General features: G+C 40.4%; 1 protein-coding gene across 1 annotated transcript in view; it reads right to left on the bottom strand.

The window, feature by feature from the left end:
- DOCK8 (dedicator of cytokinesis 8) overlaps nucleotides 1-16,891 on the bottom strand; it is a gene marked incomplete at its 5' end in the record, with an annotated part of 109,676 nt that extends 92,785 nt beyond the window's left edge. Inside the window, 2 exons of the mRNA XM_081320845.1 lie at nucleotides 1,908-2,010; nucleotides 16,839-16,891. Coding sequence (XP_081176971.1) covers nucleotides 1,908-2,010; nucleotides 16,839-16,891 — 156 coding nt within the window. The remainder of the gene's footprint in view (nucleotides 1-1,907; nucleotides 2,011-16,838) is intronic.
- Nucleotides 16,892-17,218: the final 327 nt, after the last annotated feature.

The following is a 17,218-nucleotide window of genomic DNA, read 5'->3' as shown; positions in this document are numbered from 1 at the left end:
TCAGCAGAACATCATAACGAAATTAGTTGGATTCATAGGTGTCTGAACACCATAGCCAGCACATGATCTTTGATCCATCTATGTCCAAATGCAGTGGGGTACTTCAGCGTTCTGTCCTGAGCCCAGTACTGTTCAACATCCCATTAAATGACTTAGATCAGGGGTGTCAAACTCAATTTCATTGAGGGCCGCATCAGCATTGCAGTTGCCCTCAAGGGGCTGGGTGGGTATGGCCAGGGTGGGTATGGCCTATTGGGTGGGCGTGGCTAGAGTGCGTATGGCCTACTAGGTGGGCATGGCCAGCTCTACATCATTCGCATCAAGGGTGCCTATGGGGGCCTGGGCAGGAGTGGGACAGATCTGAGGGTCTCTGGCAGAAGGAGGGTCTCTGGGCCAAGGCAGTGGGGGCCGTTCCCTCACTGTTTCCAGGATGGCTTCGCGGGCCACATGAAACCACTTCATGGGCCAAATCCGCCCCTGGGCCTTGTGTTTGACATGTCTGACTTAGATGACAGAAAAAAGGCATATGTATAATCTTTGTGTATGACACAAAGCTAGGGAATATTGCTAACAATTCTAACACTGGCTTAGTAACAGTACTTGCGAGAGAGGTCTGGGGATCTTGGTAGACCATAGATTAAAGATAAACCAACAACTTGCAGCAGCTGCCAAAAAAACAGTGTAATTTACAATTACATCAACAGAGTATAGGATCTCACAGGAAGTGAAAATACTGCTCTGTGTTGCATTGGTAGGACCACACTTTGAATACTGTGTCCAGTTCTCGTCATCACACAAAAGATGCTGGGGAACTGGAAATTATGAAGGGAAGAATAACAACGATGGCTTGGAAGTTAAATCCTACAAAGACTGGTATTTTTAGCTAAAAGAAGGGAAGAAGAAAGAAAAACATGACAGCAAGTCTTCTGATATATGATAGAATATCATAGAGAAGAGTAGATTTATTCTCCCTAGCATCTGAAGGTAAGACAAGAACCAATCAGTGGAAGCTTAACAATGAGATCCAAATTTGAATTAACAAGGAATTTCTTGATTTCTTGATTTAAGAGTATTAAAGAGTATTAAACAATCGAACAGACTGCCCACTGACTTTGTGGGTGCTCCATCACTGAGAAAGCACTGTCCCCACACAACTTCATAGTATAGTTATTAATAAGACACATTTGTTATTTTTCAATTCAAATTAGATAATATCACTTTTAAGTAATTTTTCTAGTAGGCAAAAAAATTCTCTAAGCCCCTTAATTTCTGTTCAATATATGAGCAAACTTTCATATACTTATATCTATATAAATTTATTGAAGCCAATGTCTGTCAGGGGATTTAAGGGTCATTAAAAAAAATAAAGGGGGAATTCACAGTTAAATCATGAGAGGCACAATCCTTTTCTTGAACACTATTCAAACTTACCTTCCCCGGACCCTATCTCACAGACATAGTGTTCTTCCTCATGTTAACTGGGATAAATGAAGCACAAATATTAATAAGGGCCAGTTTAGTCTAGTGCAGGGATATCAAACTGCCAGCCCATGGGCCGGATGCATCATAGTGAAACTGCACCCACCCCATTGCCAGCAATGGAAAAAAAGTTACGATACGTCACAACACGTCATGTGACATTGCGAGTTTGACATCCCTGGTCTAGTGACTAAAGCACTAAGCTAGAAACCAGGAGACCCTGAGTTCTAGTCTTGCCTTAGGCATGAAAGTCAGCTGAGTGACTTTGGGTCAGTCATTCGCTTTCAGCTCAACTTACCACACAGGGTTGTTCTGGAGAAAGTAGGAGGAGGAAGGAATTTTAGATACATTTGCCACCTTGAGTTATTTATGAAAAAATAAATGTGGCATAAAAAAAATCTTTAAAAAGTAACGATTTTTACACTTACCAGATTAAGGGGGGAAAAACCAGGCGTACTATTACTTCGCTGACAGAAGGATCCAAAGGATGGTTGATGCACAAACTGTTGTCTTATTTCTGCTGAGGAATGCCTTCAATTTAAAAAAAGACAACAGAATTGGTTACACCTGTTACATTTAACTGACCATATTATCTTAAATATTTGAGCACATTCCATGTAATCAGACTGTTACCTGTTATCCCGGTTAGCATTTTTAGCATTAATAAAAAAATGAGGTATGCAAATGTCTCTTTGCTTGAGAGTGTTTCTCTCTCAAATTCAGGGATTAGGTTCTTTCCAGTTCCACACCAACTCAGGTGCCTAGTATTATGGGCAATACAACCTCAGCAATACAAGGAAGTGCGGACTTCAACTCCCAGAATTCCCTAGTCAGCACTGGCTAGACTAGAACATTCTGGGAGTTGAAGTCCATAACTCTAATTGTTGTGAAGTTTGGAAATCACTGTTCTGTGCATTAAAAAATCCTCTTACCTTAATGAACTTGCTAACTAAAGAGGGCTACTGCTGGTTCCTATTTTTATATTTTGTTAACCCAGATACTGAAGATATTTGCAAAAAATTAAAACGTCACCCTTCTCATTTTTTTGTTAAAAATACACATTTTTGTTGAACAATATTTTATTTACCGGTATGTCAATATCTAGTGGTTTAATATTATTTTTACATGATTCAATAAATAAATATTCTATGTATGAATCACTTTAATCTTTTAATGAGTGTCAATAGATATCACCCAAACCCTGTTTTGGGTTCCTCCATAATTTTTAAAAATAGGAAAGGGTCCTGAGAGAAAAATGTTTAAGAAACACTGTTCTAGAGGGATACAAGGCTGTGGTATGGGTACTCATCGAGTTACAACCACAAGTGAGCGCAAAATTTCCATTGCTAAGCAAGGCAGTTGTTAAATGAGTTGCGCTCCATTTTACAATTTTTTTGCCACAGTTGTTAAGGGAATCATGCAGTCACTGAGTGAATCTGGATTCCCCCATTGACTTTGCTTGTTGGAAGCCAGCTAGGAAGGGTAGAAATGGTGATCACATGACCCTGAGACAGTGCAAATACAAGCTGGTTGCCAAGCACTCGAATTTTGATCATGTAACCATGGAGATGCTGCAACGATCATAAGTGTGAAAAACAGTCATAAGTCATTTTTTCCAGTGCTGTTGTAACTTTAAAAAGTCACTAAACAAATGGTTGTAAGTCAAGGACTGCCTGTGCAGCAGACAGCACAGAAATGGCTTTGACAAACAGAAGGAAGATTTGTTACCAAGACAACAACCAGAGACATGAGCCCATACCAAAACAGGTTTGTGAAAATGCCTCAGAGAAGCCCTCAATTCTCATGAAGATAAAACTGGGGGATGAAAAGGAAGCATGTTCAGATTTGCAAGATTCAGTTGCAATAGCCTTTCTAATAAAAGTAGTTTTAGGCCCACACAGTGTCTGTTTTTTAGTCTGGCACCTTACCACAGTAAACTGACATCTCAAATACAGAACAGAATAGAATCTGTTAACCGTACTTCGTTGCGGTTCTTCTCTCTGCTGCAGCTGTTTCCCTTTTTTTTATTTCCGGAGTATAAATGTTTGTGATTAACATATCCCCAGAAACTACTCTTGAAATGGTGACAGGCTGGCCAATCCTTCTATGGCCCAGGAGGAGAAGGAGGAACAGCAGCAAGCAGCTCAGGGCTTCCAGGAATAACAATACTGAAGAGGTAGATTCCAGCAGTATTGAAGCTAATGACTCTCCTCTGGTTGAGGCAGGCTCAGCAACCCTGCAGGACTCCCACCAGCACCCACAGACATCCCTCAGACTCTATGGTTCACCCATCCAGTCCCAAACAGAGGCCTGCATTAAAGATACAACTACAGAGAACAGATCAGACGGACCAGCCAAGAAGCAGGCTGGCAGGAGTGGAGATTGTTGGGGGCAATAAGCTGACTTTGTAATAATGCCGCTTGGGGGGGGGGGGCGAAAGCCCTAATAAGCAGGCATATACATAGAATGAAGGCTATTGCTAAGCACATTGATTTGTGCTTAGATTGTAAGCCGCCCTGAGTCTTCGGAGAAGGGCGGGATATAAATGGGATTAAAAAAAAAGACACAATATAGACATAAGTTAAATTATAAGATACCAATTTGGACAATACCTAAACATGCAATAGAAAATATAAACGTTGGATTTAAACATGATGAGACTATGTATAAGGAAATTTTAAGGTTAGAAAGGAATGTGTGGCAATTAAAGCCATATAATATTTTAAAAGAAGAAAAGATTGTACAAACTTGGTTCCAGTATGGGCAGTTATAGGCAAGATGGAAAGAGGATCAGAAAGTTGGTTTCTCGATAACCGATGAAAATTTGGTAAAACAAATTCGAGATCAAGGTCAAGCACATATAAGAAGGATATATAACACATTGATAGAAATTGATTCAGAAACGGAACTTGTTAAAGATTGTATGATAAAGTGGGCCCAGAATTTTCAGGAGGTTATAACTATGGATACTTGGGAAAAGATTTGGGTTAGAAATGTAAAATTTACACAGGCCCAAAATTTAAGAGAGAATTTTTATAAAATGTTTTATAGGTGGCATTTAGATCTTAAAAAACTAGCAAGTATGTACCCGAATTGTCAGCCCAAATGCTGGAGGTGTGGTTGTGAGGATGCAACATATTTTCATATATGGTGGACTTGTAAAAAAGTCAAAGCTTTTGGGATTAAAATTTGGTGGAATATGCAAAAGATATTTAAGAAAAGGATAAAGTTTTCTCCGCAGTTGTTTTTGTTGGGTATTATTACAGATACTACTGTTATAGACACTAAATTGATGTTGAATCTAATCATGGCAACGAGACTTTTAGTAGCGCAATATTGGAAGAAGGAGGAACTGCCGACTATACAAGAGTGGACTTTGAAAGTTTCTAATTTGGCGGAAATGGCAAAGATTTCAGCATATTTGAAAGAACAATCGCAACAGAGATATATTGTAGAATGGAGAAGATGGATTGAATATATTCAGAATAAATATGGGACTAAAAAGTTTCATTTAGCATTTGAATAAGTAGTGGTTTTATATGATGTATAATTAGTTATTTGTTATTTGTTAGCAATATGATGATTATGGAGAGTTAAAGTGCGACAGAATTTAATGTTTTATTTTTGGGTTGTTAGCATATTTTAGCTTATGTTTGTAATACTATACCCTGTATTCAGCTCTGGGAAGTCGGGGAGGGGGGAGGGTTGGGGAGGGGTGGGTTGGGGAGAGGGGAGGGAGAGGAGAGTTTTTTCTTTTTTTGTTTCTTTTTTTATCTTAAAATGTATTGTAAAACTTTTCAATAAAATAAAAAAAAGATTCCAGCAAGTAATGTACCTTAGCTTTGCACTTGGTTGGTGCCTCAGTGCAGCTTCTTTATTGGCCTCCCTCCCAGAGAGAAAATGCTGAGAATAACTTTTCAAATCTCAGCTCTGGTGCTACGCTTTGACCTCTGGATTCCACCTCGTTCTGTCTCTCGTCTTTTCCCTTGGATTTGCCATTTGTTTGCTTCTAAAAAGTTTTGAGTTTGCAGAACTCTGGACTGTGGCAGGCAGCCAGTTGGCTACCTTGTTCGCTGGCAGCCAGAAAGGCTGGCACTATAATAAAGCCCTCGCCAAAATATTTACATGGCAATAATCTATAGAAAAATGTGAGACAAAACTGGAAAATTAAAATTAAAAATGCTAAGAAAAATGCTAGAATCACCTCAGAGGAGGAGTTCATTTTAAAAGAGACAATACAGAAAAAAAGAAGCTTGTCAAGATTTCATAAAGTGAAATTTAGCTTAAGCATTTGGTAGCTTAAAGTTTTGCTCTGCAGAAGATGAGCCCCCTCTAGTGGCTGTCACAGAAGAGAGAGTTGTTTAAGTAAACAGACCAAAGGAGGATCAGGTAAGAATTCGGAGAATGAGAATGAACCCCAACTTATTTTTATAGTTCATCATTCACAATAATGAGTCATGCGACATACAGAATTACTCAAAACAAACGTTGGACAACAATAGGATCTGATTAGCCACAGCAAATATATAAATCTTTCTCTTATATCATCTCTTCAAAATGTTCATTTTGTTGTGTAAAGGAGTTCTGACTAAGCAAATACTCTTTCTCTTTCTCTCTTGCAGAGTGTTTAATAACAACAACAACAACAAAGTTGGAAGGGACCTTAGTTCAGCCTCCTGCTCAGGCAGGAAACCCTATAACATTTCAGACAAATGGCTGTCCAGTCTCTTCTTAAAAACTTGTAGTGTTGGAGCATTCAGTTTCTGGAGGCAGGTTGTTGCACTGATTAATTGTTCTAACTGTCAGGAAATTTCTCCTTAGTTCTAGGTTGCTTCTCTCTTTGGTTAGTTTCCATCCTTTGCTTCTTGTCCTGCCTTCAGGTGCTTTGGAGAATAGTTTGACTCCCTCTTCTTTGTGGCAGCCTCTGAGATATTGGAACACTGCTATCATGTCACCCCTCACCCTTCTCTTCGTTAAACTACACATACCCAATTCCAGCAACCGTTCCCTATATGTTTTAGCCTCCAGTCCCCCAATCATCTTTGTTGCTCTTCTCTGTACTTTTTCTGTACATCTTTTTTACATTGTGGTGACCAAAACTGTTTAGTGGATAAATATTCAGAGTCTTCCCTAGATATAAGACTCCATCTTATCAGGGAGATGGGTGGTATATAAATTTAATGAATAAAGAAAATGCGCAGCTTGGTGAGAAATAAAGAGATTTTATTAACTTCATAGAGTTAGAGCCATCTCTTGGGACTCAGCAAATATTTTGGCACTGTTTTAAGATTATACTCAAAAGTGGAAATCAGCAATAGGAAGTAAATGTGTCACAATCTGCCAGGATTGCTACAAGTCAAGTCACTCAGACACAAACTTCTGGAAGCCACTAAACAGGAAGGCCTGCTGATAACCACAAATGCTCAACTTACTCTAGTTCAGGGGTAGGCAACCTCCGCTCTTTTATGACTCGTGGACTTCAACTCCCAGAATTCCTGAGTCAGCTGACTCAGGAATTCTGGGAGTTGAAGTCCACGAATCATAAAAGAGCCGAGGTTGCCTACCCCTGCTCTAGTTGAATATTCTTCACTCAGAATTTACAAATCCATGTCATATTTTGGCAGGCCCCCCAAAGCAACTGATGGCTGATATTATCATATGCTAACAGGATGGCCATGAATTTATCAGTAGACTCACTGAGCACTGATGTAAAACAAAAGCCAGCTGCTCTGTGAGTAAAAGAAAAGACTGACCTTGTTAGATTTCAAATCAAACAAGAATTCACAACAAACTTATTGTTTTTAAAGAGCTTTATACCAGTATAAAGTTATCAAACTTAGTAGGAAGAAATAAAACTTCATCTTCTATTAGAACACATATCTAGGCAAGATAGTAGAATAACAAGTAAAAAAAAGGCAGCTTCAAATACTTCACCTACTTACCTACTTAAATCTTTTTGGGCTCCTAATGTGTGAATTTCTTTTTGATTGTTAACATGTGGTAGTACATCTTATTTTTCTTAAAATGTATACCTTAAACCCTATCCTTCACCTAGCCTGCAAAGATGGTCAGAATACAAAATAACATACAAAGTATACAAAATGAAATACACCCATCACTACACAGAGATGATAAAATCCCAGTAAGCATTAACCTATGAACGTGAGGTCAGGATGTGCTTTTCTTTCGATACGCCTAAGAAAGAAAATGGACAGCTGAGAAGCAGCTGTTAGCAGGGCGATTTTTTTAAAAAAAAAGCTTCTTTCAGCTGTTCCTTCGATGATGATGATAAGAATGGAGGATGACAGTCCATTTTAAATCAACTTGGCTTACGAGAGCTAATAGCAACCCACAGTCTTTAGGTCTCTCTTTGGAGAACCTTTGTCTATTAGGGTTTAAAGATGCCAGGAACCACTCTGTATCTGGGATACTGGTATTTCCAAGCCAATCTAAATCTGTTATCGAATGACATGGATTTGGAGGTGTTTTTTTTCCTCATAGGCATGCACCATCATCTATCTAAACTTTGTTCTAAAATGGACATTGCACTGGGTCTTCACCTTTATCAGGTTGGATGCCTTATCCTTCACAGTCCCCTGGGGACATTACAAAAACACCCCTCAACATTAATGCCAATGTGGGGGTGGCTGTAGTAAAGTCCCGGAGCCATTGACTCCTCTGTTGCTTTCTCACAGGGAATCTCAAATGACATTCATTTATCCCATTCTAAGAAATACCGTCAGAAAATGTGATGTTCATTTGATCACTTCTTAGGATTCTGATGTATTTTTCCAGGTTGCCCGATTCTGCATCTATGTTTGTTCTATTTGACCCATTTATAACAGAAGATTGTCGTCACTACTGTTTATATTATTTACTGTTAATTTTATGCCTATTTTATTCATCTCTATTTTAGGGGGAAGAAAGAGAAAGTGTGTTTGTGTGGGGGGGAGGGTGTCTTGTGGTTAAGCACCAGGCTACAAACCAGGAGACTGAGAGTTCTAGTCCTGCCTTAGGCTGGGTGAGTTTGGGCCAGCTGGATGACTTTGGGCCAGTCATTCTCTCTCAGCACAGCCCATTTCAAAGGGTCATTGTTGTGGGGAAACAATGGAAGAGAAAAGTGTGTTGGACATGTTCACTCCCTTGAGTTGTTTGTACAGATAATAATGGGGGATAAAGAGTCTAATGCTGGGGAAGATTGAGGGCAATAGAAGAAGGGGACGACAGAGCATGAAGTGGCTGGATGGAGTCACTGAAGCAGTAGGTGTCAGGTTAAAGGGACTCCAGAAGATAGTAAAGGACAGGAAGGCCTGGAGGAACGTTGTCCATGGGGTCGCGATGGGTCGGACATGACTTCACAACTAACAACAACAACATGTTTGTATATCTTGTGTGCAGTATATTTTTGTGTATGTTTTCTGTCTTAAAGGCCATAATTAAGGATTGGTGATGAATGGTTAGTTTCCCTTAAAATAGTACTTTTATAGGAATGCAATTTTTCCCCAAATACTAAGTATTTGGAAAAAGAAATGCTAAATCTGATCACAAGGGTACTCAGTAGAGACTATCGTGTATTCTTTACAACACTTCTTTAATTAATAAGCCCAACTTATGCATTCCATAGCTATAATATAAACAGAAAAACAGCATTTTTTCACTGTGATGATAGCGTACACAATAGCCAGACTTTTCAGGTTGTGAAGTTAGTTACACATTCTTTTAACACTGTTTTGGCATTTCAACAGAAAGAGACTTTAACCCATTGTTGGAATTGTCTGAGATTAAGCACAAAAATGAGTAAATATTTAGAGTTATTGTTTTAATCTCATAGCTACCAGAAACTAGAGCTCTCCGATTGAAGAATGTGAATTGAAAGAAATTTGCATTTGTTTCTGCTGTTCAAAGCTTCACTTGCGATTACTAAGTTTGACTTTTCAGCAACCAGTTTTTCAGGTAAATCAAACAGCAGTATGGCTATTTCCACACTTAAAGAGAATATCATATGTCACTAATTCTTTTCCAGATGTCACATACATGTGGATATGGGGCTTGTGACCCATAAAACTGTATTTAGTTGCCATCTAGGCTCCATTGATTACATTATGTACCTTACTTATATAACTCATAATGCCTCATTTCATACAGACCTAGGGGAGGAAATTAACTTATGGCTCAAGAACCTTTTTGGCCTCCAAACATGAAACCTGGAGATTAAATGGGTCTATTCTCATAGCAAACCCTGACACCTACTTTTAGAAACATGTATTCCCTGATGGCACATATAAAAGACAAGGCAAAAATACCAAGTGAATTGCTAGAAGACAGTGTGACCCAAATCCCAATCAAGTCAAAGACAGGCTAATCTACCAGGCAACAATGAAAGAAACCAACGATCTATGTCTGGCCATGGGCTAGCAAAACATTCATGCATTCTCATGTTATCATCATTAAATAACATTTGCAGGATATATTGCGTTATATGAAACTGCTATTCTGTCATCACTAGACTTTCTCTTACTATGCACAAATGTCTATCCAGTGACCAGTGTTTATCATGAGAAAAATAACTGACAGTCCAAAATTTAATGTAAAAATGTATAAAGAAAAAAATCTGCAAACCCTTTTTCAATTTTTTCTGAGCTGAAAACCAGAAGGTTACAAACATTCTAGGTTTTGGCTCAGCCAGACTACAACTGACTTGAATAAAACACATTTTCTACTTTGTGCACAACCTCAAGATGGCGCATTTGGAGTTTATAAAGGTAAAGGTTCCCCCGCACATGCGTGCTAGTCTGCTAGTCGTTTCCGACTCTAGGGGCCGGTGCTCATCTCCATTTCAAAGCCGAAGAGCCAGCGCTTGTCCGAGGACGTCTCCGTGGTCATGTGGCCGGCATGACTAGACGCCAAAGGCGCACGGAACGCTGTTACCTTCCCACCGTAGTGGTCCCTATTTTTCTACTTGCATTTTTACGTGCTTTCAAACTGCTAGGTTGGCAGAAGCTGGGACGAGTAACAGGTGCTCACTCTGGCGGCACTCGGGATTCGAACCGCCAAACTGCCGACCTTCTGATCGACAAGCTCAGCGTCCTAACCTACTGAGCCACCGCGTCCCTCTTGGAGTTTATAGATGTTGTATAATAATAGATCATTGCTATTACATCTTTAATTCAGGTTTGTAAAGATCTTACATTAGCTGGCACAAATTAAAAAAATATTGATACATTTTCTATTAAGAAGGACACTGACAATGGGAAATGGTTTTATTGTTGGACAACGTAAGTCCTTCAAAGCTGACATGAATAGGAAACAGACTCCACAAAATAAATGGAAGCTTTATTTAAGATCTATAAACTTCATCTCCCAGAATTCATGACTGACTTGGGAATTGTGGAAGTTGAAGTCTACAGGTCTTAAAGTTACCAAGATTGGACACCGCTGAGATAAGGTCTATTAACAAAATTTTGCAAGTTTGTGTTTTTCCTCCCATTCTTCTTACAACCCAATTATATCAGGGAGGAGCCAACATAAGCATCTTCCTAAGCCAGACATGTCAAACACAAGGCCCGGGGGCCGGATCCGGCCCGCGAAGTGGTTTCATGTGGCCCACGAAGCCATCCTGGAAACAGTGAGGGAACAGCCCCCACTGCCTTGGCCCTGGCCCAGAGACCCTCCTTCTGCCAGAGACCCTCAGATCTGTCCCACTCCTACTCAGGCACCCTTGATAGGCACCCTTGATGCGAACGATGTAGAGCTGTCCACGCCCACCCAGTAGGCCATACATACTCTAGCCACGCCCACCCAGTAGGCCATGCCCACCCTGGCCATACCCACCTGGCCCCCTGAGGGCAACCGCAATGCTGATGCGGCCCACAATGAAATTGAGTTTGACACCCCTGTATGACTCTCTGCAGACAATAGTTTCGGTTCTGAGCATCACATGAGCTGGGCTCTTTCCACAAGTGGAAAGAATGAATCGAACTAACCAAAAAACAGGAATTGTTTGTATTCATTTTCTGGTTTTTGCGCCAAAAGATACCATGGGTTTATAACCCAGAACAATCTTTGCTTTATGTTCTATTTTGTAAATAAAACAATGAATTTAGAGACCTGACTTGGATAACGTGCTGAGAAAGGCCTTGGAAAGGCTTCCAAGTCTGACCCTAGATGTGACATGTTTTAAAGAAATAAAAGAAACACCCTAAAAATTAAATGCAATGCAGAGGAAGAATTATAATAGGCAAGATGCACCATAAAGTTCAAACGCCTGTGGTAAAGTATGTTGTAAAGTATGTGCAAGGTTTTGATCCTTCTCTAACAACCCTCTTGATCTCACAACACTGTCCTAGTTCCAGTCCAAAAAAGTAAGAGGTCTTTTGTTTCACTCTGTTTTCTATAGTGAAAAATGATTTATTATTCAAGACTCTAGTCTTTTTTTTACAAAATTAATTTATCTTCATCTTGGGAAAGGATTTTAAAATTAAAATGAACAGCAGTTACAAAATGTGTTCTTGTCATTCATGAGATCTAATAAGATCACAGGAACCTAAAGTTAAAATATATCAGTCAGGTTTTTATCTATATTGCACTTTGTAAATAAGCATAATACTGTTTATCTACAAGATGTAATATCATGACTTTAGATGGCCAAAAATAACACTGCATAGTGCAATCTTCAATATCACAAGGATTTGAATGAGGATTATAGCTGCAGTATAATATTAGGGTTGAAATATTAAAATAAATATTGTAGTACCATACTGGATTAAAAGAAAATAGCCTGCAAGATATTTTAGTTGTAAGTCTGGCAATATACAGATAAATAATAATAATGATAATGTATCAGTATTATTACTGCTGTTCTCAATAATATTGGCAAGGCAAAATGTATAATGAATGAAAATGTAATTGTGTAAGAAACAGAAAACTCACTGAAGTATAAAATGAAATTATGAAATACTCAAGAAATGCAACAAGGTATAAAATGAATTCATTCACTAATAATATTGTTGCAATGAGTATTGAAAAATACAGTCTAAAATCAAAAGCAAGAAGTGTATTTTAATTATATATATTATTCCTTTTGGGAAAAAATATCTCACATGAAATTAATACTTCCTACAAGTCTGGTTAGTTTTAAATGTCAGAACTATTAAACTTTTTTTGTAACCACATATTCAGCAAGTCAAATATATTTAGTGGTGTTTAATAAAAGTCTCTGCTAAATTTCTGTCTGCTATGCAATTGCACAAACCATAAGACATGACACACTGTAACCACAAACTGTATGTTATTTCCTCAACGTTTTGCCTCCAGCTTAACCCCTTAATTTACAGGAATTCTTTAAAAAAGGGGAAAATGACCGATTTGTGGATTGCAGAATTTAACTGCTGAAGAAAAACCTCAATATACTGTGAGGGCAGGTCATAGGAAAACTCCAAAGAAGACTTTTGAATTATTCCAAATTAAGTCATCTTAGAGAAGTAAAACCCCTTCATGGATTACTGCCTTGTCGTGGCGAAGGGGCTTGCGTAATTCAATGAAGCTATGAGCTATGCCGTGCAGGGCCACCCAAGACGGAAAGGTCATAGCAGAGAGTTCTGACAAAACGTGATCCACTGGAGAAGGAAATGGCAAACCACTCCAGTATCTTTGCCATGAAAACCCTATGGACAGTACCAAAAGGCAAAACGATATGACGCTGGAAGATGAGCCCCTCAGGTCGGAAGGCGTCCAATATGCTACTGGGGAAGAGCAGAGGGCTAGTACTAGTAGCGGCAGAAAGAATGAAGCGACTGGGCCAAAGCCGAAAGGACGCTCAGCTGTGGATATGTCTGGTGGTGAAAGGAAAGTCCGATGCTGTAAAGATTTTTTCTCCATAGGAACCTGGAATGTAAGATCCATGAATCAAGGAAAACTGGACGTGGTCAAACAAGAGATGACAAGACTGAACATTGACATCTTAGGTATCAGCGAACTAAAATGGACAGGAATGGGTGAATTTAATTCAGATGACCATCAGGTATACTACTGTGGGCAAGAATCCTTAAGAAGAAATGGAGTAGCCTTCATAGTCAATAAAAGAGTAGGAAAAGCAATACTGGGATACAATCCTCAAAATGACAGAATGATCTCAGTTCGAATCCAAGGCAAACCATTCAATATCACAGTAGTCCAGGTCTATGCCCCAACCACCAGTGCTGAAGAGGATGAAATTGACCAGTTCTATGAAGCACTACAGCACCTTATAGAACTAACACCAAAAAATGATGTTCTTATCATCATGGGGGATTGGAATGCTAAAGTAGGAAGCCAAAAGATAACTGGAATAACAGGCAAGTTTGGCCTTGGAGTGCAAAATGAAGCAGGGCACAGGCTGATAGAATTCTGTCAAGAGAATACGATGGTCATAGCAAACACTCTTTTCCAACAACCCAAGAGACGGCTCTACACATGGACATCACCAGATGGTCAACACAGAAATCAGATTGACTATATGCTCTGCAGCCAAAGATGGAGAAGCTCTATACAGTCAGTAAAAACAAGACCAGGAGCTGACTGTGGCTCAGACCATGAGCTTCTCCTTGCAAAGTTTAGGCTTAAACTGAAGAAAGTAGGGAAAAGCACTAGGCCACTCAGGTATGAATTAAATCATATCCCTGTTGAATATACAGTAGAGGTGACAAATAGATTTAAGGAATTAGATCTGATAGACAGAGTGCCTGAAGAACTATGGACAGAGGTTCGCGACATTGTACAACAGGTAGCAACCAAAACCATCCCAAAGAAAAAGAAATGCAAGAAAGCAAAATGGCTGTCTGAGGAAGCTTTGCAAATAGCTGAGGAAAGGAGGGAAGCGAAAGGCAAGGGAGAAAAAGAAAGATACACCCAATTGAATGCAGAATTCCAGAGAATAGCTAGAAGAGATAAGAATGCCTTCTTAAATGAACAGTGCAAAGAAATAGAAGAAAATAATAGAATAGGGAGGACCAGAGATCTTTTCAAGAAAATTGGAGAAATGAAGGGAACGTTTAATGCAAAAATGGGCATGATAAAGGACCAAAATGGCAGGGACCTAACAGAGGCAGAAGAGATTAAGAAGAGGTGGCAAAATTACACAGAAGAACTATACAAGAATGAGCTTAACGTCCCAGATAATCACAATGATGTGGTCACTGACCTCGAGCCAGACATCCTAGAATGTGAGGTGAAGTGGGCCTTAGAAAAGCTGAGCAACAACAAAGCTAGTGGAGGTGACAGTATTCCAGCTGAGCTATTCAAAATCTTAAAAGACAGTGCAGTAAAAGTGCTACACTCAATTTGCCAGCAAATTTGGAAAACTCAACAGTGGCCACAGGATTGGAAAAGATCAGTTTACATTCCAATTCCAAAGAAAGGCAGTGCCAAAGAATGTTCAAACTATCGCACCATTGCACTCATTTCTCATGCTAGTAAAGTCATGCTTAAAATCCTACAAGCTAGACTTCAGCAGTATGTGGATCGAGAACTACCAGAAGTGCAGGCAGGATTTCGAAGAGGCTGAGGAACTAGAGATCAAATTGCCAACATACGCTGGATCATGGAGAAAGCTAGGGAGTTCCAGAAAAACATCTACTTCTGCTTCATTGACTATGCTAAAGCCTTTGATTGTGTGGATCATAACAAACTGTGGCAAGTTCTTAAAGAGATGGGAGTACCAGACCATCTTATTTGTCTCTTGAGAAACCTATATGCGGATCAAGAAGCAACAGTGAGAACTGGACACGGAACCACTGATTGGTTCAAAATTGGGAAAGGAGTCCGGCAAGGCTGTATACTGTCGCCCTGCCTATTTAACTTATATGCAGAGCACATCATGAGAAAGGCAGGGCTAGATGAATCAAAAGTTGGAATTAAGATTGCCGGAAGAAATATCAACAACCTAAGATACGCAGATGATACCACTCTAATGGCAGAAAGTGAAGAAGAACTAAAGAGCCTCTTGTTGCGGGTGAAGAAGGAGAGTGCAAAACTTGGGTTGAAACTTAACATTAAGAAAACCAAGATCGTGGCATCTGGCCCTCTCAATTCCTGGCAAATAGATGGGGAAGAAATGGAGGTAGTGACAGATTTTATTTTCCTGGGCTCCAAGATCACTGCAGATGGGGACTGTAGCCAAGAAATTAAAAGACGCTTGCTCCTGGGGAGGAAAGCCATGGCAAATCTAGACAGCACACTAAAAAGCAGAGACATCACCCTGTCAACAAAAGTGCGTATAGTCAAGGCTATGGTCTTCCCAGTTGCAATGTATGGCAGTGAAAGTTGGACCATAAGAAAGGCTGAGCGCCAAAGAATTGAGGCCTTTGAACTGTGGTGCTGGAGAAGACTCCTGCGAGTCCCTTGGACTGCAAGGCGATCAAACCGGTCAGTCCTAGAGGAGATCAACCCTGACTGCTCTTTAGAAGGCCAGATCCTGAAGCTAAAACTCAAGTACTTTGGCCACCTAATGAGAAGGAAGGACTCACTGGAGAAGAGCCTAATGCTGGGAAAGATCGAGGGCAATAGAAGAAGGGGACGACAGAGAATGAGGTGGCTGGATGGAGTCACTGAAGCAGTAGGCGTGAGCTTAAATGGACTCCAGAAGATGGTAGAGGACAGGAAGGCCTGGAGGAATGTTGTCCATAGGGTCGCGATGGGTCGGACACGACTTCGCAGCTAACAACAACAACAACAACAACAAAAGAGAAGTAAAACATCCTGTTAAGGATTTACTGATAGTATTATAAACAGGCTCAGAGCAAGTTCTGACCAAACACTTGGCATTTTCTACTTGCCAGAACTATAAAGATGTTTTACACAACAAAGAACTCCCTACACAAATAACGTCTTTGCATAATTATTTAACCGGGAGGGTGCTTTCCAAAGGAAGAAACTGCTTGAATCTAGAGCAGGGGTTTCTAACCTTGGCAACTTTAAGATTTGTAGACTTCAATTCCCAGAATTCCCCAGCCACGCTCCTGGGAGTTAAAAGCCCACAAGTCTTAAAGTTGTCAAGGTTGAACACCCTTGCTGAAGAGTCTAAAAATGCTAAAGTGGTAACTCATCTAGGATAGGGGGAGTTCTGTACAGGGCCAGAATCAATTCCTTGAACGTGAGCGTCTCTACACACCCTTCAACTGGCGCGTGACGCTCTCATCAGATCCGCAGCTCTCATCCTCACTCCTTACTTACTTACTGCTCAAGCCGCGGTTCTCCGTTCCTCCTCCCACTCCACCCAATCAGCCTCCAGGCGCGCAAGCAAAAGCTGCCCAACTCGCGCAGCCGGTGAAGGGCAAGGAGTAAGTAAATAAAGCCCCTTCCAAACGCCAGGAGACGAAGCCTACCTGTTGATTTTCAGGGCAAACGCCCTCCGATCGGAACTGGGCAGAGTAGCCATGGAGGGTCCAAGAACGGCGGCGACTGCTCACTTAAAAGGCAGCCGGGCTGTCAATTCGGCGCGGAAAACTTCCGCATTTTACACCTTCCTTGTCGAAAGCGGCCAATGGGGAGGGCGCAGCTTCTGCAAGGAACTTCTGCAAGGATGGGTGCAAAGTTCCAATCGGTCTTGAAAGGCGCGAGGGGGTCCCGGGGCGCTAGCGGAACCGCAGCACCCCCGAAGCCAACCCCTAATTTTGCTTCGACGCCTAACAGCCCGAGCTGGAACTTGCAAGAGGAAGCCCAGGAACAAAAAGTTCGAGGCGTTTGAGAATTGCACGTCGAGAAA

The sequence above is a fragment of the Vipera berus genome, assembly GCF_964194415.1.
Source record: "Vipera berus genome assembly, chromosome: 2".
Taxonomy (NCBI): Eukaryota; Metazoa; Chordata; class Lepidosauria; order Squamata; family Viperidae; genus Vipera; species Vipera berus.
This window is presented reverse-complemented; position numbering and strand designations above follow the sequence as displayed.